The sequence below is a fragment of the Ascochyta rabiei genome, chromosome 2 (genome assembly GCF_004011695.2).
Source record: "Ascochyta rabiei chromosome 2, complete sequence".
Classification (NCBI taxonomy): Eukaryota; Fungi; Ascomycota; class Dothideomycetes; order Pleosporales; family Didymellaceae; genus Ascochyta; species Ascochyta rabiei.
In genome coordinates, this window is record NC_082406.1 from 776,826 (window position 1) to 799,996 (window position 23,171).

At 54.9% G+C, this 23,171-nt stretch overlaps 9 protein-coding genes across 10 annotated transcripts, besides 10 other annotated features; 4 read left to right on the top strand and 5 right to left on the bottom strand.

The window, feature by feature from the left end:
* Positions 1-9: 9 nt before the first annotated feature.
* Positions 10-1,068, bottom strand: EKO05_0001180 (uncharacterized protein; the record flags this gene model as incomplete). Its single annotated transcript, XM_038944914.1, has 1 exon — positions 10-1,068. One exon carries the CDS (start codon positions 1,066-1,068, stop codon positions 10-12), a length of 1,059 nt encoding a protein of 352 aa, XP_038801937.1.
* Positions 1,069-2,166: 1,098 nt separating this feature from the next.
* On the bottom strand, positions 2,167-3,282 carry EKO05_0001181 (Initiation-specific alpha-1,6-mannosyltransferase; the record flags this gene model as incomplete). Its single annotated transcript, XM_038937195.2, has 1 exon — positions 2,167-3,282. One exon carries the CDS (start codon positions 3,280-3,282, stop codon positions 2,167-2,169), a length of 1,116 nt encoding a protein of 371 aa, XP_038801938.2.
* Positions 3,282-3,366: a tandem repeat.
* A 468-nt stretch (positions 3,367-3,834) lies between these two features.
* Positions 3,835-3,861: a tandem repeat.
* Positions 3,862-5,645: 1,784 nt separating this feature from the next.
* Positions 5,646-5,671: a tandem repeat.
* Positions 5,672-5,777: 106 nt separating this feature from the next.
* Positions 5,778-7,281, bottom strand: EKO05_0001182 (uncharacterized protein; the record flags this gene model as incomplete). Its single annotated transcript, XM_059635608.1, has 3 exons — positions 5,778-6,347; positions 6,402-6,955; positions 7,002-7,281. 3 exons carry the CDS (start codon positions 7,279-7,281, stop codon positions 5,778-5,780), a joined length of 1,404 nt encoding a protein of 467 aa, XP_059491591.1.
* Positions 7,282-8,362: 1,081 nt separating this feature from the next.
* On the bottom strand, positions 8,363-10,337 carry EKO05_0001183 (uncharacterized protein; the record flags this gene model as incomplete). The annotated part of the gene is made up of 4 exons (XM_038937494.2): positions 8,363-8,536; positions 8,588-9,122; positions 9,171-9,270; positions 9,323-10,337. 4 exons carry the CDS (start codon positions 10,335-10,337, stop codon positions 8,363-8,365), a joined length of 1,824 nt encoding a protein of 607 aa, XP_038801939.2.
* Positions 10,036-10,115: a tandem repeat.
* Positions 10,338-10,407: 70 nt separating the features above from the next.
* Positions 10,408-10,436: a tandem repeat.
* Positions 10,437-10,521: 85 nt separating this feature from the next.
* Positions 10,522-10,559: a tandem repeat.
* A 149-nt stretch (positions 10,560-10,708) lies between these two features.
* Positions 10,709-10,746: a tandem repeat.
* A 129-nt stretch (positions 10,747-10,875) lies between these two features.
* Positions 10,876-10,916: a tandem repeat.
* A 1,871-nt stretch (positions 10,917-12,787) lies between these two features.
* Positions 12,788-14,086, top strand: EKO05_0001184 (uncharacterized protein; the record flags this gene model as incomplete). 2 transcript variants are annotated; one of them, XM_059635609.1, is made up of 2 exons in its annotated part: positions 12,788-13,012; positions 13,142-14,086. In XM_059635609.1, 2 exons carry the CDS (start codon positions 12,788-12,790, stop codon positions 14,084-14,086), a joined length of 1,170 nt encoding a protein of 389 aa, XP_059491592.1. The 2 variants fall into 2 exon arrangements, with proteins under 2 accessions (XP_059491592.1, XP_038801940.1); XM_038944915.1 differs by having other exon boundaries at positions 12,788-14,086.
* Positions 13,739-13,788: a tandem repeat.
* Positions 14,087-15,082: 996 nt separating the features above from the next.
* Positions 15,083-15,660, top strand: EKO05_0001185 (Histone H4; the record flags this gene model as incomplete). Its single annotated transcript, XM_038937501.1, has 3 exons — positions 15,083-15,092; positions 15,303-15,440; positions 15,497-15,660. 3 exons carry the CDS (start codon positions 15,083-15,085, stop codon positions 15,658-15,660), a joined length of 312 nt encoding a protein of 103 aa, XP_038801941.1.
* A 264-nt stretch (positions 15,661-15,924) lies between these two features.
* Positions 15,925-16,773, bottom strand: EKO05_0001186 (uncharacterized protein; the record flags this gene model as incomplete). Its single annotated transcript, XM_038944916.1, has 1 exon — positions 15,925-16,773. The coding sequence occupies one exon, from the start codon at positions 16,771-16,773 to the stop codon at positions 15,925-15,927; it is 849 nt and encodes a 282-aa protein (XP_038801942.1).
* Positions 16,774-17,245: 472 nt separating this feature from the next.
* EKO05_0001187 (uncharacterized protein) lies at positions 17,246-19,122 on the top strand (the record flags this gene model as incomplete). The annotated part of the gene is made up of 5 exons (XM_038937315.2): positions 17,246-17,486; positions 17,535-17,727; positions 17,776-18,215; positions 18,266-18,763; positions 18,812-19,122. The coding sequence occupies 5 exons, from the start codon at positions 17,246-17,248 to the stop codon at positions 19,120-19,122; spliced, it is 1,683 nt and encodes a 560-aa protein (XP_038801943.2).
* A 1,986-nt stretch (positions 19,123-21,108) lies between these two features.
* Positions 21,109-21,331: a dispersed repeat.
* An 82-nt stretch (positions 21,332-21,413) lies between these two features.
* EKO05_0001188 (uncharacterized protein) lies at positions 21,414-23,138 on the top strand (the record flags this gene model as incomplete). The annotated part of the gene is made up of 2 exons (XM_038937555.1): positions 21,414-22,302; positions 22,357-23,138. 2 exons carry the CDS (start codon positions 21,414-21,416, stop codon positions 23,136-23,138), a joined length of 1,671 nt encoding a protein of 556 aa, XP_038801944.1.
* Between the last annotated feature and the right edge of the window lie 33 nt (positions 23,139-23,171).

Here is a 23,171-nt window from a genome sequence, read left to right on the forward strand (position 1 = left end):
AACTGATGATCAACGACGCTCGCCATTCAGCTTCATCCCTCCCTTTCTCACCAAACTCATCAAACTTCCTCCGAGTGTGGGCCTCCTCTCGAGATCCCTGTTCTTGTGATACTTGCTGACCTCTTTCTTGTCCCAATCTCCGTATTCCTTTACCGGCATTGGATCAGGATACACAGAAGCCTGGCCCTCGTTCCCGTTGCCGTAATTGTATCGGTCGTCGTAATTGCCGTAACCGATTTGTGAATGTTGTGGGGGATAGTCGTGGTAGGCGTGTGCCGACTGGTAGGAGCGTGCCGATTCATAGCTTTGACGGGGATCGTAGCCGTAGGCAGAGGAGGATGAGCGGCGACGGCGGTGGTGGTGGTGCGTGGGCGAGCCCGACATCACAGCTGGCTGGGATGGAGGAGAATACTGGTAATTCTCCGGAATCGGTTGCTGTTGCAGGATAGGCGCAAGGTGCTGCACTGGGTACGAGTTTGAGTATGGACTCGAGGGGGGAGGATACAAAGGAGAAGTGCCGTGACCATGAGTGTAACCCGAGGATCGTCGTCTGTTTGATGTCGGAATGGCAATGGGATTGGATGTGGATGGTGGTTGCTGGTACGGCGCCGTGGGTGGTTGGGGAAAATAACTGCCCTGTTGTTGCTGTGGGTATGACGCCGAGGCTGGAGTTGTTGGATAGGGAGGGTTCGATTGCGAGCGTGCCCGTTGCTGCTGCGATGCCGGTTGAAAACCGGGGTGCAGGTGTCCCGAATGGGCCGAGCCATAGGAAGACATGGTGAAGTCCTCTGGATAGAAGAGGCGGTATGCTATTAGGAGGTCCGTTTTGGCGACTTGGGCGATCGAGTTCTCTGTGATGTATAGTAATCCTTGGGTCTTGGCCACGAAGGCAGATCCTGTTTTCGAGCTGGATGTCGTATGCGGCTGGTCCTGATGTGAACCGTCTTGCAGATTGCGCTTTTCAACCGAAATGCTGGGTCCTGCTTCAGAACAGGTAAGTGTCAATGGTGCTGAATGCAATTGATCCTGCAGCGTCTGAACGCCTGAACATATATCTTTCACTTCCATGATCGGAGACTCATCACGAGGATATGCTTGCTCAGCCCTGCCAGGCTAACCGACAGATACACCGGTGAACCAAAGAATCAGCCCAATTGTAAAGCAGCGCAGGAGCTTGAACCCCAGGTTTGGCCGCTCAGCGACTGAGCTGACCGTTGAGTCGCTGCCTCTCCGCCGGTCAACGATGCAAGGCGCGGGAGAGGGCAAAAAGGGCAAGCATCTGGCACAGGGCTAAGGCCGATGATGTCAGTTGCTGGGCGGTTTGGCGCAAGCGAACGCTGGGTGCCTGACTAGCGTGCATTAGGTGGTGTGGAGGGCTGACATCTCGTTGGTGGACACGATGATGGGATGTCGATCGCAACCCTATTACTCGACTGTGGAAACACAAAGTTGCAGACATGTGCGGGGTGAAGCTAGGAGAGGTGACCCGGTGAGCATTGCACTGGCGCTGAGTAAGACGTGCAATCGAGCCGGAACGGGTCTGGAAAAAAGACATTGTGACATGTATGGATGAGTTTATTAGGTGTTCTGATGTACGCTATGACTCGCTCGCTGTAATCCGCATCATCTATGGTTGTACAAGTAAACGAACATTTGAACGCCGCGCCTGCTGATGCCGTGCATGCCGAAGAAGAGAAAGTCGTCGCGAACTCGAACTTCAGCGCTTGAAGTGTCCGTTCGGAGCGTGCAGTAAGAATAGAGCCCTGTGTGTCGATCCTCGGCTCTCGATGTCCTGTATATAGTCCTAGCAATCGCGAGCTGGAGCAGAGTAGTCTGGTCGTTTTGACTAGCTTTGCTTTAGGCACTCGCAAGTCTCTGGTGCTCAGAGCGTGTAGCTCCTAGACTTGCGCTTCACAGCGCTGATGGAAAGCACCGCCTGTGACGGTGGGCGAGTATGAAAAGAGTACGCCGATGCGTCGTGGACTGCTCAGCCGTAGATCTCGCCAATGTGGCGCTCGCTTTCGGGCTTCCAGGTGCCTGAAGGAAAGTCAGTTTGGGTCACAAGAATGCTTCAAGCTCAGACCTGTCGGCCAGGTACAAAGCCACACAGCCGTAAGATTGCACCAAGGCACAAATGCATGGGCCTTGCATTACAGAAGAAGAAAACTATCGCTTACCTTCGAAAGCGTGCTTTACAAACGCCATTGGGTCGTCGTCCTCGCCGGCACCCATCGTCTTGATGCCAGGGCTGAAGCTGGTGATGGGCAGGACGATGACGTCGCCCACCTTCTTGGGAGCTTTCATGCCGGTGAAGTGTTCCCAGGTGATGTTGCCTTTGCTGGAGCTCATGTCGAAGTAATCAGGATCGTTGAAGAAGCCGAAGATGGAGTCTGTCCAGCGCGCAGGGCCGGTGAACTCGATGATGCCCCTGTGGTCCTTGGTGAGCTTGCCCTCGGCCTTGCGCTTGAGCGTCTCGTAGGTGATGTTGGCGACGACCTCGACGAGGATGGGGTGGCCCGGCTTCGCCTGCATGGTCCACTGGCAGAACTGGATGCGGCGCGAGTACCACTGGGCCCAGTCTGGACGGTCTGGATCGGCCTCGATGCCAATGACCATGCCGTAGGAGTTGGTGGGCACGTCCGAGGGGACCCAGTCGGCGGCGCTCTTGAGGGCCGAGGTGTCAATGTCCGAGTAGATACCGCCACGCGCGAGCAGAATGAGGTAGCGGAAGAAGTCGGCCTTGAGGACGGGGAGCGGCAGGGCGTTGTAGGCCTCGAGAACGTCGGGCACTGAGGCGTAGAGGTGGCGGATGAGGTGGACGGCGACGTTGTCAGTGATGACCTCGTGGACGAAGTTGGGGTGGTGGATGGACCAGCTGGCCTCAGCCTCGCGGAACGAGTCGCTGAACTCGCCCTGAGCGGGCGTGTACTTCCACGTCTGCCAGATGTAGGCGGGGAACTTTGCGTCGATGTCGTAGGGGAACTGGTACTCAAGCTGCTGCTTGAGGGGGCGCGACTTGAGCTCGTCAAGGCTGAGCTGCTCCTTGGGCTTCTTGACGGGCGGCTCGGGCGCGTTGAAGACCTTGTCTGTCTTGTCGGCTTGCTTCTTGGCTGCTTCGGCCTTTGCGGCTGCTTCCTTGGGGTTGACCCACGGGCTGGGCTTGGGCAGGTCGTGGGCGTTTCTGAACGTGGGCGACTTGTCGCTCGTGTGGTGCGACTTGAAGAGGAAGAACAGCGTCAGACACGCGAGCGATAGCACGAGCGCCTTTTTGAACGTGAGCATGGTGGGTGGCGATGATGATGGCGGTGGTCGTAGTGGGGGTGGGGGTGGTGGTGGCCGTGGTGGTGGCCGTGGTGGTGGTGATGGGTCTGTATGTAGGTGCAACACTGGAGAGCGCTCGACGTGGAGAAAACAACAGGTACGACGAGTGCGACAAGACCAAGTGAGCGCGTCGGTCGAGGCGTGGCTGCTCGGGGGATAGTCGAAATGTTGGACTTATCGGTCGCCGCTTCTTCTGGCTTACCCGGACAGTCCAAGCTGCTTCCGGCAATTGCGAGTGGAGGAAGGCGAATCGCAGCAGGCACACACTCAGAGGTGCTTGTGGGACATGGAGAGAGTCAGAAGACGCAGTGCAGGCAAGACAGAAGCGCAGACGAGGGGGGTTTTGTTGGGCATACGCTGCGTCCGCTTTTCTCAAGGGCAGCTTCTGGCAGGCAGGGGCTGTTTCACACGTCCGGCCGCGCTAGCTGCTGCAATGCCGCGCCGCCGATCGGAGCGTGCCTGTCTGTCTGTGCCTGCTGTGTATTTGCCCTTAGTAGGCTGGTGGGCTGTGCGCCTCTCCTCGCTCTCCTCGCTCTCCTCGCTGCTGCTGACGCTGCCCATGCGACTGGCCATCAGCAAGGGAGCCTGAACTCGGCGCTGCCTCTATCCTCCCTTTCGTCCACATCCACACCCACACACAGCTCGGGCCTGGCGTGGAGAGACGAGAGAGAGGGCCGCTGACACGTCTCAGCTAAGCGTGGCAGGAATTTGGCTCGTCCTTTGTCCACGTCGGGCCTAGCGTCTGGAGCTCTCAGGTTCCGCCACGCGTTCACCTCCATCAATCCCCGGCACCGATGGCTGCACGGTAACTAGAATACGCAAGCAAACGCCACTGGTCTGTCACGGCCGTTGCGCAAGCCTCCCATTCGTGCCGTTGTGAAAAAGCTTCATCGTCCTGCAAGGCACTGCCTCTGGGACAGAAGCTGTATACTCCAACTTCACCTCCCTTGCTGGCCGTTTGCAGGTGGCCAAGCGAGGCGACTTGCGCGGCAACGGCATGGGCTGAAACGTAGCCCTCCCGGCTCGAGTCGCCCTCTTTAGCACCTTATCAAACCATACCACACGCGAGCCTATGCACCTCCACATGCGAAGCCATCTGCAAACCTGCGCCTTCCTCCAGGCTGCGCCTTCCTCCAGGTGCTGACGTCTGCCGGCAACAGAGGAGGACACTTGTCGTCAGGAACCAGCCCTCTTCCAGCCACGCACCTAAGCACGGCGCTCCGACTGGTGGCCGTTTTTGGTGCATTACTTGTATCATCGCGCGTCTGCCCGCCATCTGTGGAGACGTCATGGATCCAGACCAGCCCCAGGAGGATGCTGTTCTGGAAACATGGCAGAGCCGTTGCTTCCGTTCCAGACCAGCTGTTCTCCACTGTCTCCACAATCGCACTTGGCCTCATCAAAGAACAAAGCCGTTGCTCTCTGGAAAGGAGTTCATAAAGGATTTCATAAAAGGAATTTATAAAAGGTGTGAATGTCAACAAAAAAACATGGATACAAACTTCAAAGGCCTAGTGCCATTGGCCCCCTCGTATCGCCGCCTTGTCTCCTCCCCTTTCTGGACTTTGGACCGCTCGATGGATCCCCACAGATAACGACCCATTCATGCAAATCAAGCTTCCACCTGCATCACGACAAGACCTGCCCACCCAGCCAAGCTTCCCGCAGCAACTGAAGCCGTCTGCTGTGGATACCTTACGATGCAGTCTTCGTGCCGTCTAAAAGCACCAGACCCCTCTTACACTGTAAACAATATAACTCCATTCCCAATATCGTAGATCACAAAGTTGTCGCAACCACATATGCCTTGTAGCACGATAACACCCCCAAAAAAAGTAAGATTCCAAAATAGCTGGTACCCTTTTCCATCCAATCAGGCGACGACCTAAGCGAGTGGTAACGTTCCCAATTAGCGGGTATATCGACGGCTGGGAAGACCTGCCGCATTGGGTAGTTTGGTTTGCTCTACTGTACATCAGTCGACTTTGCACGTCATGCTGGGACTTGGTGTCTTTGTGGCTGGGGTAGAGTGAAATGGAATGGAATGCGAGACGATGACAAGCATAGGTGTTCTAGTAGGGCTTATGTATCGCAAGGATGATTCTTTTTACGAGTTGGAATATGAGGACTACCAACTAGATCTACCGCAAGCGAGGCGTGGAAAGGAGAGTCTCGTATATCGGTGGAGAAGAGATGGATACAGATTACTTGACTGTTTGCTCTGTTGTGTTGGACTGAAGAACACTTTGAGCTGTGACTTATTGTTCAATTGATCCAGTTCTGAGAAAGTGCCTGGGAGTTGCATAGGACTTTAATATAGCAGGGAAGAGCAAGAAGAAGAAGAAGAAGATGTATGCACAATCCAACAAACAAACAGCAGTGGTATACCCAGGCAAATTCCAACACTCCTCTCCAAACCTTTAATTACCCGAAGAACAAAACCGAAAATCAACCCCTCATATTCGCCTTCCACTCCCAATATGCACGGGCACTCCGGGATGCATATTCATCAAATACTGCGGCCCGGGCATCGTCCCGCCTCCGAACATGCCCTTTGCATTCGAATTTCCATTCCCGCTCCTAGCACCCACACCTCCCTCCCGTCGACTCTCATCCAGAAACCCTTTCAAGCTCGTTGCGCTCCCCGTCGTGCTTCCAACGCGCTCTTTTCCTAGCAGCCCGAGCTCCGAGCTAGACGATGAAGAGAGCGGAAGCCTGGACGTGGACCGTGTGTAGGCGGATCCTCGACGGCGGACAATGGAGGTTAGAATTGCGAGAGCGATGATGAGGAGGAGCGAGAGTGCCGTGTAGGTAAGTACGATTGGGCGGGATTGCGAGGATAGTCGGAGGCCGAGGCCGCCCGAGACGAGGAGGAGGGTCAGTGCTAAAGTTGATAGTGGGGTGTGTAGATGCGGGATAGAGCGGTGGAGGGTTGCTAGTGGGCGAGCTGGGAGGATGGAGAGGAGGAGCAGTGGCGCTAGGGAGACTAGAGCGAGGATCTGGTGCGGTGTGTTGAAGGTTTTGGACTGATGCGTGTCAGTATGCGAAGACGGGTTGGGCACGTGAGAAGATGCACTTACGCGGTTGTACTGGTTCGACGTAGCAATGCCTAGCCCGTAGGCGACACCCAAACATATCATCACCGCGATCGAAAATCCAATGTGTATGCGAATGTTTCTCAGAAATCCTGCAATGAGCACATTGAGCGGCCACGCCACAAACAATACCAAACAACCCAAAATTGCATGCGCAAGGGTCTTCAGGTCGGTGTCTTTCGTCAACTCGCTCTGCACTTGGACACCGTTGTTTGCATCGCTCTTCAATGGGACGCCCCCTGAGCCAGTGGCGACTGTCATATCCATCGTGAAGTATCCATAGCGAGCATGTCTCTGCAGATCAGCAGAAGGTGATGACGATTGCAGGGCGTGAGCATTGCCGAAAGCATAAATCATGGGCTGGTCTGTCGAAGTCGCATCAAGAAACCCGTTTGGCCAAACACGACAGTCCGAGCAGCGGGCGTGCAAGATCATCATATCGTCTTCGATTCGTGTGTCATCGAGCACTTCAATCTTCAGCTTTCCAGTGTAGACGGGCTCGCCGGCTTTCCTGCCGATGCGTGGCGATATCGTGACATCTGTTGAGTTGAGCCTGTGCTTCCGATTCCAAGAAACTGAACCTACTGTCGCCATTCGCGTCCGGATACATGATCAACATCAGACTGTTCTCCATCTGCCGCCCGAATCCAACGCCGACCCACGAGTACGCCGGGCTGGCGAAGTAAAAGTAGACATCGCTCGAATCGTTTGCGATATTAACAGAGAACTGGGTTTCCGTCTCTCGCAGATAGAACGTCGACGCCGCAAGGATAGTCACGCTCTCATTCAGCGCCTGCGCAAACGTCGCCCCCAAGACGACCGAACCCACTATCGTCGCAACCAACTTGCACTTGAGCGCAAACATAGCCTCGCCGTAAGCTGAATCAACCAGAATAAAGAGAGAAGAATGGAGACCAGCTCCTCACCACGCCCCTGCAGCGTGTCATACCTTATACGCCTGTCTGTCCCTGCGTACAAGTACAGCGCCACACTGCAGCAGCTCAGGGTTCACATGAGGTCTCGCGCCGTAGCACCCCTCACCTCACTGTGAAACCTTACGCCGGGCCGCCCGCCAGGGACCCGTGTGTCGATTTGTTCGAACGGTGTCTTGCTCGTGGTTGGCGCGCGGTCGCGTAACGTGAAACCCCTGGCTTGGAATGAACGTATCACTAAGCGCCCTCCTCTATTGGCAGTAGTGCTCGGCGAGCTAACGACCGTTGGAATGCACTGTATTTATAGATGGGGAGGAACGTGGTTGGGACCGTGATGTTGGGTCTGCTAGCAGTGCACAGATGCAGGGAGTGGTAGTGTAGGAAAGCAGTCCGGGGAGAGCGAGTGACGGGCCTCGTTCCTTACATATTCTAAAGTGGCACTAGTCGCTTTGGGAGACATGTCGAAGGCGCAACCTCTCACAAATAACGGGTGTTGAACGATCCGAGAACTGTAATCTATTCGGCAACTGCTCGCTTGTGGCTTGTGACTAATGTTGCAAACTGTCGAAACGGTGAATTTGAGAATCTGAGTACTGTGTACCTCCTTGCGCGCGACAACCGAACCGTACAGCGTAGAAATGCCCACCAAAGTGAGAAGAAGAGTAGAAATTCAATAACGTTAGCCCGCTCTTGGTCGCTCCGGGTATGCTAGTCATAGTCGTCATAGTCATTAGTGCGTGCGAATTATGGAACTGTGGGCGTATCCTCGTCGCTGACCCCATGTCTGATCCTCAATATCATCTTCTGGTATCAAGATGAAACTTTTGCACAAAGCTGCACCAAACGAATCGTGGGGTGGTCCGAGGCTTTGGTTGATCGCCGTGATCTGCGCGTTGAGACAACGAGCGGGCCTGTTCCAGCTGATCCAGAACCCGTTGCGGTGGCTTTCGAGTCTCAGTCGCGAAAAAAGGTGTAGTCGCAAGGATTCAAAGAGATCTAGTGTCACCGTGTTGGCTAACGGTACCTGCTGCGGCGGCTATCAAATGACACCTCGTGCTCGTAGTAGCGGTCGTCGTAGGCTGAGCTCGGCCGGCGGATTTCCTCACGCTCAAACTCAATCTCCCTTATGCGGGCCTTGCGCTTGCGGCGGATATCGTCGGAAATCTCGACGAGGTGAAGAACGTCCTCCTGCTCGGTTGTTAGCGCACCCTGAATACCCGGGGTTTGAGCTTCACATACGTAGCGCAGGTACTCCATAATGTAGAAGAAATCATCCGACTCTTCGCACCTGTAACCCATGACATCGATGGCTTCGCGGAGCACCAGATCCTTTGTCACTTCTGTCCACATGTCCTTCTTCTTGGATTTTACAGGGCCCTGGGTAAGAATGTCAGTGACGTGTTCATCCTCGGCGCTGATGAACTTTGAACGGCGGACGCCGTTATATCGCTGCCAGGTGACTTCCTGAGAGCCGCCACCGATTCCGTCCAATTGAACTCGCTTCGTGCCGGGTGGAACGTCGATGATGGTCCAATCTGTAGTGGCACCGTTCCAAGCCTCGCCCGGATAGGCGCGCTCCAAAGCTTTGCGATTGTAGTAATCGGCTTCAATCTCGAACTCGGAATCGGTAGGGGCAGGGGCAGTATAACGACGTCTGGGAGGGCTGAAGGAGGGCGAGCGGGCTCTCACCTCAAAATCATGATTGCGGCTGCGGCTGCGATCAATCTCAATGTCGAGCTCCTCAAACTCAGTCGAACGTCCACCTTTCCTGGTTCTGAATAGGTAAGCGCCGGCTGTCGCATACCTGTTGGAGCGCACTTACTCTCTACGGTTGATCTCAATCTCGATGCGCTCATTGCGTGGGGGCGAAGGAGGCGCTGGTGGTGGAGGAGGGGGCGTTGGCGAGCGGGCTCTCTCGACACCTGCATCGTCGTCAACATCACATGTCCCGTAGGTTAGCCATCTCAAACTTACCATGATCGATGTGCCTGTGGTGCGTAATGATCTCCTGGATGATGGGAGGCCTGATCTCTGGCTCGGGCGCTGGTGGCGGTGGCGGTGGAGGTGGCAAGGGCTCAGGAGAAGGCGAGCGCTCTTCCATGCGACGAATTACTATCTCGTCCTTGACGACTTCGCGCTCGCGGGGGCCTCGCGACTGCTCACGGGGTCGGCGAACAACGAACTCCTCCCGTTCGCGAGCGACCAGCTCTCCACGTGAGCTCGGCGTTGGCAGAGATCGCTCTCGGCCTCGTATGACGAGAGAATCTCTTTCTACGCTGCGGTCTCTGCCGTTGCGGCTGAACTCGCGGCGAGAAGCGCGGATGTCAAAGTTGCCGTCTCGCTCCTGGAAGCGGATGGAGTCACGCTCGGCTGAGACATCGCGGCCATCGCTGCTGAAGTCCTTGCGAGAGGCGCGGATGTCGATGCTGTCGCCGCGCTCTCGGAAACGGACATCTTCGCGCTCGATGCTGACTTCACGGGGGCGGGGGTGGGCGCCATCGCCGCGGCGGAAGGGGATGTCACGCTCAAAACGGGCCTCTCGTGGCGGAGGGCCTCTGGACTGCTCGCGGCGTTTGATGGTCACGTCGATTTCGTCCTTTTCGCGTTCGAGCTCGCGTCGGCCGCGGCCTCCCGTGTCACTGCGGCGCAGGGTGATGTCGTCGAGTTCGCGCTCTCTCACGCTAGAGGGTGGGGGCGGTGGGCGGCTGCGGATGGAGATGTTGTCGTCGTCGAAGGCGCCGCGGTGACTGCGGGGCGGCGGCGGGGCTCTGGAGAAGGTGTCCTCGTCGCGGTCTCGCCCACGGAGGACCATGGGCCCAGTGGTAGGGCGGTCGTCGCGGAGGAAGTCGGCGGCACTGCGGCGCGGATCGCTGCCACGGCGCAGCTCAATGTCGAGTTCCTCATAGTTGCGTTCGCTGCGGTTGCCGTTGCGGTAGAAGTCGCGCTCGCGCTCCTCGTACAGCTCGGCGGTCGGGTAGCGGCGCGACATGGCGCGGGCGCGGAGGGCGGTGGGTGAGGGGCAGCGCAGCGAGCGAGGCTGGTGGGGGGTGCGATGATCTGCCGCAGCAGCAGCAACAACAACACAGCACGGGTGGAGGGGGGGCGGAGGCGGGGGCGAGACGAGGGCACGAGCAGGATGCAGGAGGGGGGGAAGAAGGAAGAATCGGGGTAATAAGACGAGAAGACGAGAAGACAGGAAGACGAGAAGACGGCAAGACAAGACAAGACGACTGGGCCGACCAGACGAGACGGCAACAAGCAGGCTGAGAGCGTGGCCTGACGTTATGCAGCGAGTGCGCCTGGGAGCCGTGGGTGGGCGGTGGGCGAGGAGACTGGCGAGTGGTGGGCCGTCTGTAGACTTCCAAGGTCCAAGGCCCAAGGCCCAAGGTCCCAGGTCCGTTGGGCACGCATGTCCTGCTTGACGGTCATGACCATGACGTAGGCACTAACTCGCGAATCAAGATGGCACCTAAGATGGCACCTGAGCCCGCTCGTCCAATGGCAGGCGCGCCTGCAGCACCGCATGCCCCTCACCCTCCTCCCTCACCCCCACCCCTCATCCCAACCCCGGCTTGGACCACCTGCACGAGCAGTTCATGAGCAGAACACGCTGCAGCCTCTTGCCAGCCACCGGCGAGGTGAGCCGTGAGCCAGAAGGAAGGATGCTCGCATGGTCGTGTACCTACCTATGAACACCTGGACAGGACAGGGTGCGAGGGACATGCCCTGCCACCACAGCCGCAGCCTATTCGGTGCAATTAGCAGCCTTCGGTGCAATCTTGATGCAGCAAGCACCATATCACCGCACAGCTTTTGGTCAATGCAAACTGCCCAAGGACTGCCCAAGAACTGCCTGAACCGGCTCCAGCACCCAACGCAGACACGTTCAGGTACAGCAGCAACGACCCATCCGTAGCCTGACGCCAACCTGACGCCAACCCGTCTAACCACCCCCAAACACCCTGTCAAGATCTGCCTAACCACTGTAGCTCTCCCGTCGTTGGCTCTCCCAAACCTTGTGCGCAACGTGCCCTCGGCTGCCCGAGGCGACCCGTTGCCGTGCCACTGTTGACCGCTGGACCCTTTGACGTTTGCAGCATGCAGTCTACCTTGCTGTCGACGGTGGCTCGTTGTGAACATCGAGGTGTCGCTGCCAAGACGCTGTCCTGGTGGTTCATTCTACCCTCGTATGCACGATGACGTATGTGTGACTGGTGGGAACATACACTCACCAAAGCCGTAACCACTCTCCATGAACGGTGGCTTGACTGGCATGCAAGAGCAAGAGTTTGTGTTCGATACAAAGAAACCCGTCCATCTGCTTCTAGGGAGTAATTGCATGTGAACAAACGCCTTGTGGCCTTCGCCGTAGAGTAGACGCATGTTGACGTCGAAAAGTCCAAACAGACTGTAGCCATGGCTTCCATCTTGGTCGTCGCACGTGTTGCAGCCCAGCTCATTCGCATGGCAACACTAGCATCAGCTAAATCGGCGCCGTTCAGGTATCCTCCATTGACACCAGTGATGCGACTAAGTTCCAAGCGTAAGCTGTCTTTTGTCCCAAAGCAGAACCAGTTCTTGTCGTACAACGCCATGCGGCGAGGTGCGACCAGCTCTTGCAATGTCCGCCCGCGTGTAAACCATTTTGCTTCAGCCAGTCCTGCTACCGTGCTGCACATGGCTGCGTCAGCTGTGACGCCTGGGACCAAAGACACTTTACGGTCTTCCAGGTAGACGTAGCAATCCCGCGCCAGCCGGTGCCACCGAAACATGCTGTTGATGGCTTCGCTCTTCAACATTGAATAGCCACATTGCGATGGAGAGGATGCTGGAGAAACAGAACAGCGTGAATACGGCGAGGAGAGGGTTCGTTAGCAGGCAGCGGGAAAAGCGTGACGGGCAGGCGTGAGGCTGAGCACTCCATGCTGTACTCCGCTTTGGCTCCCGAGGCTGCGCCATGCAGACTGCATCCACGACAAAGAAGATCGTTGCTTGTCGTTTGCAAGTGCTCGCTATTGCCTGCATCGGAATATGCCATCTTGCGATTGTGCTGTAGTTCGCTATTACCAAAGCACCTCAGGCTAAGACTTCACCCTGCTCGCTTGTGATGACGTTGATCTTGAAACCACAGCGCGTGGCCAAACATAGTACAGGAATAACAGTGGCTGCGGCATTCAGAGCCTGTGGCATGGTGCGGAGAAAGCTGAGTGCTGTCTCTCGTAGTGAGGGCTTGCGGACGGCGCTATGAAACGTGGACGCGACACTTGGCGGGGAGTGAAGTCCGCACGTCCCGGTCCAGTGACAAGATGACGCGGCAACGACGAACCACCTGGGCGAGTCTCAGCATTGCCTTCCTTTGTCCCCGAGCCTTACAACTGAACCTTTCACCCCTTCCACCTCCAAACTTTTTCTCTTTCCTTACTGTATACACGCTTCATCATGTCGCCTAGCAAGCTGGGTCTTTTTGCGAGCCTGGCGCTGGCCGCCAATGCCGTGCTCATCCCGCCTTCGATGACGGCAGCTGAGCCCGGGGACGGCAACGCGCTGGAAACGCTCGCAATCAACCCATTCAAGCAAACTCTTGCTGTTGAATGCCCTGGATGCGCCGTTGCCACTTTGGACGGCGAGACTCTGGAGTGGAAGAAGGATGAGGGCAATGCATTCGTGAGTGGAACTCTCCCCGGCGGCCCACTAGCCGCAGGTTACCGGGTGCGCGACGTGCGCATATCTGGACCTCACCACCAACAAGAAATACTCCATGTTCACGGACAAGCTGTGCTAATACTACATCAGCTCCTTGACTTCGAAATTGGCCCTCTTGAGGATGCGCTCGAGATTGATGGCGTTCAGCTCTACCCTCCAACCTTTGCCATCGCCTCGCAGCCGTTCTACATCACGCAGATCAACACCAAGTCTGAGAATGCCCTGCGTCTTCGAGTCACTGGATACACGTTCCACTTCACCACCGCCGAGACAGTTTCCGAGGCGGGACTTGAGCTGCTACCCATGACGTTCCAGATCACATCGATTGAATCCGTGCCCATGGACCCGCCATCTATCACCGTTAACTTGCTGAAGGATCCTACCGGCCGACTCATGATTGCCTCGTTCGACGCTATGAAGACCATCGAAGCTACCCCCGTCGAGCAGGAGAAGGAGTGCAAGCAGTGGCCACTTTTATGCAAGATGAGGGGTGCTATGGCCGATCGCATTGAGAAGCTGAAGCACATGGGCAAAGGACGACCTGGCTGTCACAAGCGACCACACGGCATGCACCGCCCCAACGGCCACCACAACCCGATGGCGGAGGAGACGCTCGAGGGCAAGCCGCCCCACAGGTTCCGCCCTGGCGGACACCACCGTCGTCCCCATCACATGGAGCACAACGGTCATGACCACCACCATGGCCATCACCATGGCCATCACCATGGCCACCACCACGGCATACAAATGTTCCTCCGCCGCGCCTTCTTCACGATCCTCGTTCCCGTTCTTATCGGCATCTTCGCTGGTACGCTCACCTACCTCATCGGCATGGCTCTCGGTTGCCTCATTGCAGTCAGCATTGCCAAGTTCCGTGGCCAGAGCTACCAGCCGATTGCACTTGAGGACGATTTTGAGGAGGCGAACGGCGAGGTTCGCAGCGAGAAGCAGGAGTACGTCGAGTTGCCTGCATACGAGGCTCCACCTGTCTACCAGGACGCCGCCGAGAAGGAGGTAGTCGATGAGACGAAGTGAGTGCGACGAATTGTGTGTTGTATATCTGACGATGGGGTTGGCGGTCTTCAGTTGAATTGTCTATGATTTGGCGTCTGGACAACCACCAAGATGAGAGATACTCCTTGCTTTGGTTACGTAGGCGTTTCAGTTGGTCACGCGTGCTATGAATTTCATTTGTACCCTGCACAATCGTTCCACCTCGCCTTATCGTTTGTGACCATACGCAAGTTGAGGAGCTTTGACTGAACACACCCAACGCAGCCTGGAGGGTGCCTAGTGGCGTCTTCATATATATGACTCACCCACGCCTCCTCTCCAGCAACCATGCAGGTGTACCGTCGTCGCCACCGTGTACATCAGCCGTCGAACAGGCACAAGTAGTGTAGCCTAGTCAATGTCTCATCACATCGTCTTCTCAGGAGATCCTTGGAATACTGGGCAGCCCTCTAAGCCAAAAGCTGGGAGCTTGGGTAGAGCCTCGGTGCGCGTCGAGAATGGGTATCGAGATGTTGTCGCTGCTGGGCGGTGTCTGAGAGTTTCAATCAATTGTAAAGTGGTAAGGTGTATTTGCCGGCTGTCATTAGGGAGCGTGCAGCACATGGTTGCAGTTGATTTGACGTGACGTTAAAGGTGTTGGGGTCGTCCGTGGTCGCGGTTGGCGTTTGGTTTTCCAAAGTGGTCCGTGCACACCGCTCGTTGATTCTTTTGGCGGCCGTCTCTCACCAAAAGCGATGCCTGTTACAAAGTGCTGATTCCAAAAGCCTTTAATGTGCTTGATTTTCGAGCGCTTGATTTGCAGTCACGACCCCATGCGGCTTAGCGCTTGATCTGTCTTGAGGCAGCCGCCCTCGCCGCCGCGACTTAAATACACCGCTTGCCCGCGTTTCCAGCCTTTTCCTTTTCTTCTGCCACTCGCACGTATTCTTCCACCCCAACTACTGCAACTGTAACAACGCGCATCTGCGTTCTCGACCAAACTTCATCCAACTTCCATCCAACTAACACTCTAGCACCATGACTGGACGTAAGTACAACCTGCGTGTTGCATCGCTGTTGTCGTCGTTGTCGCCGCCGCTGCAGGATTGCGGGTGTCGTGCATGGTGGACTTCAGCCGCAACGCGCCGACCCCACTCCAGCAACGCGCACCGCAACCACAACAGACTGCACCACGTGTCGACACCACTGCTATACCTTCTGCTCCTTCACGGCACATCATGCTAACGTTCTTCTCCAGGCGGCAAGGGCGGCAAGGGTCTCGGCAAGGGCGGAGCCAAGCGTCACCGCAAGATCTTGCGTGACAACATCCAGGGTATCACCAAGCCCGCTATCCGTCGTCTCGCGCGTCGTGGTGGTGTCAAGCGTATCTCTGCCAGTAAGTACTTTTCTTTACCTCCTCGTCGCCTGGGAGCAACACCAACACCGCTGCAGTGATCTACGAAGAAACCCGTGGTGTTCTGAAGACCTTCCTCGAGAGCGTCATTCGCGATGCCGTCACCTACACTGAGCACGCCAAGCGCAAGACCGTCACCTCCCTCGACGTTGTCTACGCGCTCAAGCGCCAGGGCCGTACCCTCTACGGTTTCGGTGGTTAAGCTTCTTCTCTTCTCGGCACGACGCGTGCTGCGCCTTCGACTTCGCTGAGGTTGTCGGCGATTCACACGGTCAGCACTTGTTCATGGGTATCATTTGGTCACGGCTATCGGTCTTCGGCGTTCTTTGTGTATGGGTCTGGATGCTTCGATGACGAGACTTTGGTCTCTTGCTGGCTGGCTATAGTCAATGCAATACATGTCACACACTCTATCATGTTATGCGTGACACTCCCTCCTGTCATACGTATTACTTACAAGCTTGCCTTACAGGAGCGTCGCCAGTCGCACACTATCTTTCTCGCCTTTCCTGCTTTTCCGGGCACCGGCCCCAATCCAGGCTTCGACAGCTTCAATCACAGCCTTGCTGTTCGCTGTCACCCCAAACAACCCTCCTTCCACCCTGATAGACTCCAAGCTCCACCTCTTCAGCTCATCGTTTACACTCTCCACCCCGTCCTCGACGACCAGAACATCGTACCCACGATCACTCGCCTCTCTGACCGTACTACTGACACACGCGTCTGCAGTAACACCACAGACCACCAGATTCTTCACCCCTCTCGCCCTCAATACAGCATCTAACTCTGTGTTCGTAAACGCCCCCCGCCCCGGCTTATCAATCACCACCTCGCCCTCCACCGGCGCAACCTCACCCACAATGTCATGTCCAACCTCCCCACGAACCAGGAACCTCCCCATTGGCCCCATGGCACCTATCTGCACACCGCTGGCGCGCAAGCGGTGCCGTTCGCGCGACGACACCGTCGCGAGGTGCGGCGCGTGGCCTTCGCGGGTGTGGATTATGGGGAACGAGGCGCGGCGGAAGGTGGTGAGGATGTGCGAGATGGTCGGGACGAGGCGTACGAAGCGGTAGGTTGTTTCTGGGGAGAGGGTGGAGAGGTAGCCGTTGGGGGAGAGGAAGTCGTGTTGCATGTCGATTATCAAGAGGGCGGTTGTGCCGGGTGAGAGGGAGGTGTCGTGGGGCCAGGCGTAGGGCGTGCTGGAGGGGATCTGCGAGGGGGGCATGGTTTGCCAAGTGGGGTGGGGCTGGAATGGGAAAGATGGATCAGGTGAGGTTGACTTGGGGTTGTTGGGAGATATGGTTGTTGTCATGGTACACTCAACCACCGCACGGCAACTGTTTTTTGTTACACGTTGCCTGGTTCTCGGATGAAGCCGTGAACTTAGGGTTTGGCGGGGTGCTTTGTGGGGCAACGGGCCGGGGAGGACCACTTCCTTTCGCTCACTCTCTTGCCCTGTCCGTTCTCTGTCACCTTGATCAGATACTCATCTCACAACACATCACAAATTTCAGTGCTGTCCAGGTGTCCACGGAGTTACGAAACACGCGGCAACATGCAGCCAGGTGCAGACCCGCCCTAATGCGCCGGAGATTCTCCTCCCCAGAGACCGGGGTAGCACCCCACTGCACGACTACCGAGCCAGCATTTTGCTATCTTGGCCAATCACCGCTCCGCCTTCCGATTTGATAAGAGATGCTACACATGCGGATAAGGCAGCATGCTAGACAGGGTGAAGGCGGGTGTTATCAAGATGCAATGACGCGGTGGAGATTCTCCTATGCATGACTGCTGCTATGACCGCGGGCGAGATAGACGGGTGGTGCAGATATGTATACTTCATTGAAGGTCAATCTTCTGGTGCTGAGCATTTCGTTCGACACGCTCTTGAAGTTGCGCCATCTTGCCGTTGCTGTTCCATCGAGCCGGTCAATATGTCTACCTCTCCGACCTCAGACCCGGAGAAGAAGGTGGAAGTCTTCGATGAAGATGATGCTGTGCTCGCGCAGCTAGGGTATACCCAAGGTAAGTTGTATATTCGACATTGACTCACATAGCTGATGCATTGTCCAGAGTTGAAGCGCAGTTTTGGCCTCGTCGGCATGGTCGGTTTCTCCTTCAGTATCGTCACTTCTTGGACGGCATTGAGTGGCGTACTCATCATCGGCGTGGAGACCGGTGGGCCGCCAGTGATGATATGGGGCTGGCTTGCGGTCTGCTTGTTCACGTTGTCTGTCGCATACTCAATGGCTGAGATGTGTAGTGCGTGAGTGTGACTGCCTTTCATACAATGTACATTCACTGACACCGGCAGATACCCACTTGCTGGCGGACAGTACAGCTGGGTGGCAATCCTCGCACCTACAAGCTGGGCGAGAGGATTCTCATACATCTGTGGATGGTTCATGCTCATTGGTGTCCTAGCCATGGGTGCCACCAATAACTTCATTGCAACGAACTTTGTCCTCGGCACTGCACAACTCAACTACGGGTTCACGATCGAGCGGTGGCATACAGTTCTGGTAGCCTATCTCGTCACTTTCATCGCCATGGCTTCCAATATCTTCCTTCCACACATCTTGAATAAGCTTTCGAAAGCCATCCTCGCCTGGAACCTGCTCTCGTTCGTGGTCTGTTTGGTAACCATACTCGCGACCAACGACCATAAACAGTCACCGAAATTTGTGTTCAGTGACTTTCAGAACTTCACTGGTTGGACACCACCATATGCTGTTGTTCTTGGTCTTCTCCAGAGTGAGTCCTCGTTGTAGACGACAGAAGTAATGCACACTAACCATCACAAGGCGCTTATGGCATGTGCTGTTACGATGCGCCCGCTCACATGACAGAAGAAATTAAGAACGCTCGTAAGCAGGCACCTCGTGCAATCATCATGGCCGTATACATGGGCTTCATCACTGGCTTCATCTGGCTCATTGCATTGAGCTTCTGCATTGGCGACCTCGACACCACTGCTACCACAGCGACGGGTGTACCCGTCATCGAGATCATCTTCAACTCTACCGGAAGTGTGGCAGGCGCCTCGGTGCTATCTTCGATGATATCTGTCATCTGCTTAGTAGCTTCGAACTCGCTGATGGCTGAAGGCTCGAGATCAGTGTACGCCTTTGCGCGAGACCAAGGAATGCCGTTCTCGGACCTGCTGAGCAAGGTCTCTTCGAGAAGTGTCCCAGTGTATGCCGTATTGTTGACGGGCATCGTACAAATTGCTTTTAACTCCATCTATTTCGGAACAGTGACTGGCTTCAACACTATCGTCGCCATCGCCACTCAAGGATTTTGTAAGCAACAGACAGCTTTTTAGAAAAAGCATCATCTGACATCCACAGACCTATCCTACGCCATGCCATTGCTCGCTCGAATCATCGCCCACTTCTCCGGCAAAAAGACGCGACTTGAGGGCTCTTACTCACTCGGTCGGTACGGCATTCTGCTGAACATCATCGGCTTCCTGTTCCTAGCTTTCATGTGCATCATCTCGAACTTCCCCAGTGCTACGCCGGTGAATAGCGAGAACATGAACTACACTTCGGCCGCGACGGGCTTGATTATGCTGCTGAGTGCTATATTTTGGTTTACGACGGGGAGGAAGAAGTTCACGGGTCCGGAGAGTGGACATCTGCTGGATGTCGTCACCTAGTTGGTCCGTCTTTCAGCGAAAACTTCATTCCCTTGGAGGTGGACAGAAGTGCGCGTGGTCGCAATTGTGGACCTATCTTAGCGTATCTGAAGACCCAATCTATGTTGACATTTGTCTTTACAAGTATCTCCTGTTCCCTGTCCGCTTATGCTTTCCAATGGCTATTTGCTGTTCGTTCGGCCTCGCATCTGGACCATGACACCGCGCCAGCGCAACACGAGAGATGTCGCCGTGCGAGCAGAAAGCCAGCTGCGTCATCAGCCGCATGTAAACATACTATATCCAACCGTTCTCGATGAAGGTTTCGATGATATCGCTAGCCTCAAGGTTCACAATGTGTCGTGACAAGATCAAATCGCACGTTGCTTACAAGTCTGTTCCTTCCAGCAAATGGCGCTCAGGCTGCCACATGCCATAGCCTACATTCAACGGGGCTCGGCTGTGTCAAAACTAGCTTGTTTCATCTCGAGACGGGTGCAAATGCAATCCTTCGTTCTGGATCCATGCAAATTAGCTAACTCTATCCCGTCATATCGAGGCGGCACATGCTAGAACGCCTTCTGCTGAGCTGGCATTTCTGATATTCAATATAGGTCAACAGTTCCATTTTCGGCTTCTAGTGGGCTGACAAGCCGCTTGGTTGGTGGTAAGGGCGAACATGCTGCTGGTTAAGCATTCTTTGTGGCGCTCAATCACATACCCTAGCTTGCCGATACACAACGCCATTATTATTTCTAAGTTCGATATCGGAGTAGACTTGGGCCGCAGTAGCACTTGGGCTTCTCAAAGAACATAAGCTATTGTCAAAATGTGCCGCATTCTTCTTCTCGTGCGTTCCCCTCCGGAGGCGATGCTTACCTAGGTAGAGAGACGATAACTTGGTTCAGCTGACACGGGGTTGTCCAAAGCAGTGCGTGCGCGTTGATTAGTTTCACTAGTACCACCCTGCGTTTGCGTCTAGTTCCGTCTGTAGAGAACTTTGCTAATCCAGTGCCCTGGAAAGTCTATTACATGTATGTGCCTTCGCGCTGCTCAACAAGTGTCGCCATTAGCTGAAGGTCTACTCTCATCAAAGCAAACCACTGCCACAAGACGTCTGACTGGCTGCTACTCAACATGAGAACTCCTGGTTTCTCAATGGCGGTGGCTCTTGCAGCTACCGTTTCCCTCACTCACCCTGCAACATGCAAGACATGTACGAAATACTGCGGCTATAGCCTTTTAGACTTTGATAAACTCTCCTTTCCGTACTCGAGTATCTTCATCACTACCTTTTTCTACGCTACCCATCATCTCTTTCTTGAAGCGCGCCACTCTGAATTGTTTGCAGGCTTTTCCCAGGGTTTGCTCGAGGAGACAATCAAGTTCATCAATAGGCCTGTTGATGCTACACGTGTCAGCCAATCGCTCTTCTACAGCTACAAGGATTGGAATGGAGGCCAGCACTTTCAGTTCTACGATTGTTGTAAAAAGCTATGCCATGATTGTGGCGCAGATCTGACTGGTGACGCATGCTTTGATAAGTTGGTGTAGATGGCATGTCGGTAGCATGGAAACGGTCAGCAAGAAAATCGACGGCTTTCGTTATTTTCCCTCGTCAAACACGAGCCCAACAATGAGGTTGCAACACTTGAGTTGGGACAGGATGATGTACAGATTTCACTGGCAGGTCATGCGAACCCTGACATTCATGCTGCAAGGAGATACAGACTTCGTAGTCTGTACCTTCTTTCGTGTAGTAATGTGTGGAGATCTGGAGCGGTACTTACAAGAGGATCTGGGATGAAGTAGGAGAGATTGTGATATAGTATCGCTGAACTCCTCCTACATAGCAGCTCTCGACACTTCTCGACGTCCAGGGATCACGGCTGGTTGCATTCGGCTCTTTGTACTTTGTACCACTAAACCAAGGGCATTTCTTGCGATGATTCCTGCATGATGATTGGTGGAACAACCTTCGGCTAGCATCCTACGAGCCCCTCGGCATACTATGGTCTCCGGCAAAAGTAGAGTCCCATGGCCAGTGCGTAGGCTAGTATACGGAACTGTTAATTACAGATATGCATGGACGATTTCTATCTTACTAAGACAAAGGTAGCCTGCTTATTGGTGTGGGACATGTTCTTAATTTCGGTAGAGGCTTCCAGAAACCCTTGTCGAATCCCTGTCTGCACTGGCCATGGGACTCTACTTTTGCCGGAGACCATAGTAAACCCTAGCACAAGGACGTAAGCTAGAGTATTACACACTCGCGCGAACTGGTAACGATCTGACTGAAGAAACATCACAAAATGGCACCCAGTTTTGAAAATCCAATTATTCGTGGCTTTAACCCAGATCCTACCGTCTGCGTAGTCCCGTCGCCCACGCTCGGCGGAAAACCGACGTACTACCTGAGCACTTCGACATTCGAATACTTTCCTGGTTGTGCGATATACCGCTCTATAGACATCATCAATTGGACGCTGATCGGCCACGCTTTGACCCGACCATCCCAACTCAATCTCCGCACAGTCGAGCCCGGAGCCGGAAGCTGGGCCTCCACACTGCGCTACAGAGCAGCCGAAAAGAGATGGTACCTCTTCAACGGCGTGTATCATCGCTACCGACCCAGTAGTGACGAACGCATCTTCCCGCGTGGTTTCTACGTCTGGACCAACGACATTGACACAGACGGAAGCTGGAGTGATCCGGTCTACTTCGACAATCCTGGGTTCGACCAAGACGTATTCTGGGATGATGACGGGAAGACGTATCTCTCGACGACAGTTAGGATCGCTGATCGTGATCCGGCGAGTAAATTGAAAGACTTTGCGATCCATATCTCGGAAATTGATCTGCCGACCGGGAGGACATTGATGCCGCCTGTGTGTATTCGGCAGAGCAAGTATGGCGTTGCAGAGGGGAGTCATATCATGAAGAAGGATGGGTACTATTACTTGCTCGTTGCTGAGGGCGGCACGGAAGCGGGGCATCAGGAGTGGGCATATAGGAGCGAGAAAGGCGTGTTTGGCCCCTGGGAAAGTCAGGGGAAGCCATTGTGGTATAACGGATCCGACGAGGAGGTTCAGAGGACAGGGCATGCAGACGTGTTTGAAGATGAGCAGGGGCGATGGTGGGGTGTCTTTCTTGGTGTCAGACCAGTCGCGAAAGAAGGGAATTTTCTCGAGCCACAGCTCGGTAAGTTTTTTTCTGGATACTTGGAACCTGTCATTAAATGCTGACACTTTGCAGGAAGAGAGACGTTCCTAGTCAAGGTTGAGTGGGTTGACGGCTGGCCAGTGTTTAACGACGGCAAGAACATCAAGTTCCAGACCGAAGGCCGGGATGAGGTTATTCAGCTTGTGGCTCAGTCAAAACCAAAAGGCGTTCGCTGGCAGGCTTCTCTAAACTCGAACACAGATGCGCTTGAGCTTGGCTGGTACCAGAAAAACACTCCACTCAAGCCATGTCATTCATTCACTGAGCGTCCAGGATATCTACGTCTTCACGGCGGATGTTATGATCTTTCATCTCCAGAAGCACCCGCCCTGCTCCTGCGGAAGCAGGAAAGCTACCACGATCAGTTTTCCGCGACGCTAGAATTCAAGCCCAGTCGCAAAGGTTATGAAGCAGGTGTGACTGTCTGGTGGAGCATGTACTCGTTCGGCTCAATAGGTATAACAGCTGTGGTCCACGAGAACAAACTCACCCCGACTATTGTGTGCAGAACGCCCACAGGAAAGGTCGGTGAGATAGAAACAACCTATCCGGCGATAGGATCTACGACCAGTGGAGAGCCTTTCAACTCTTCAGCACCCTCGCGCCTGACAGCTGAATGTACTCCAACAGCTTATACGCTGATGCTTTCCCAAAGATCGTCCAAATGGAGCTTCTCTTTTGGTACAGAGATTCTCTGCATTATGCCTCCTGTAGGCGGTGCCTTCACAGGAACTATGTTTGGTATCTATTCGTTCGGTTTATGGGAGCCGGTGCTAGATCCAGCGGACTTCAAAGATATTGTAATCCGGTCATAGGAGCCATAATGACCACGAGGCCTAGGTTTTCTG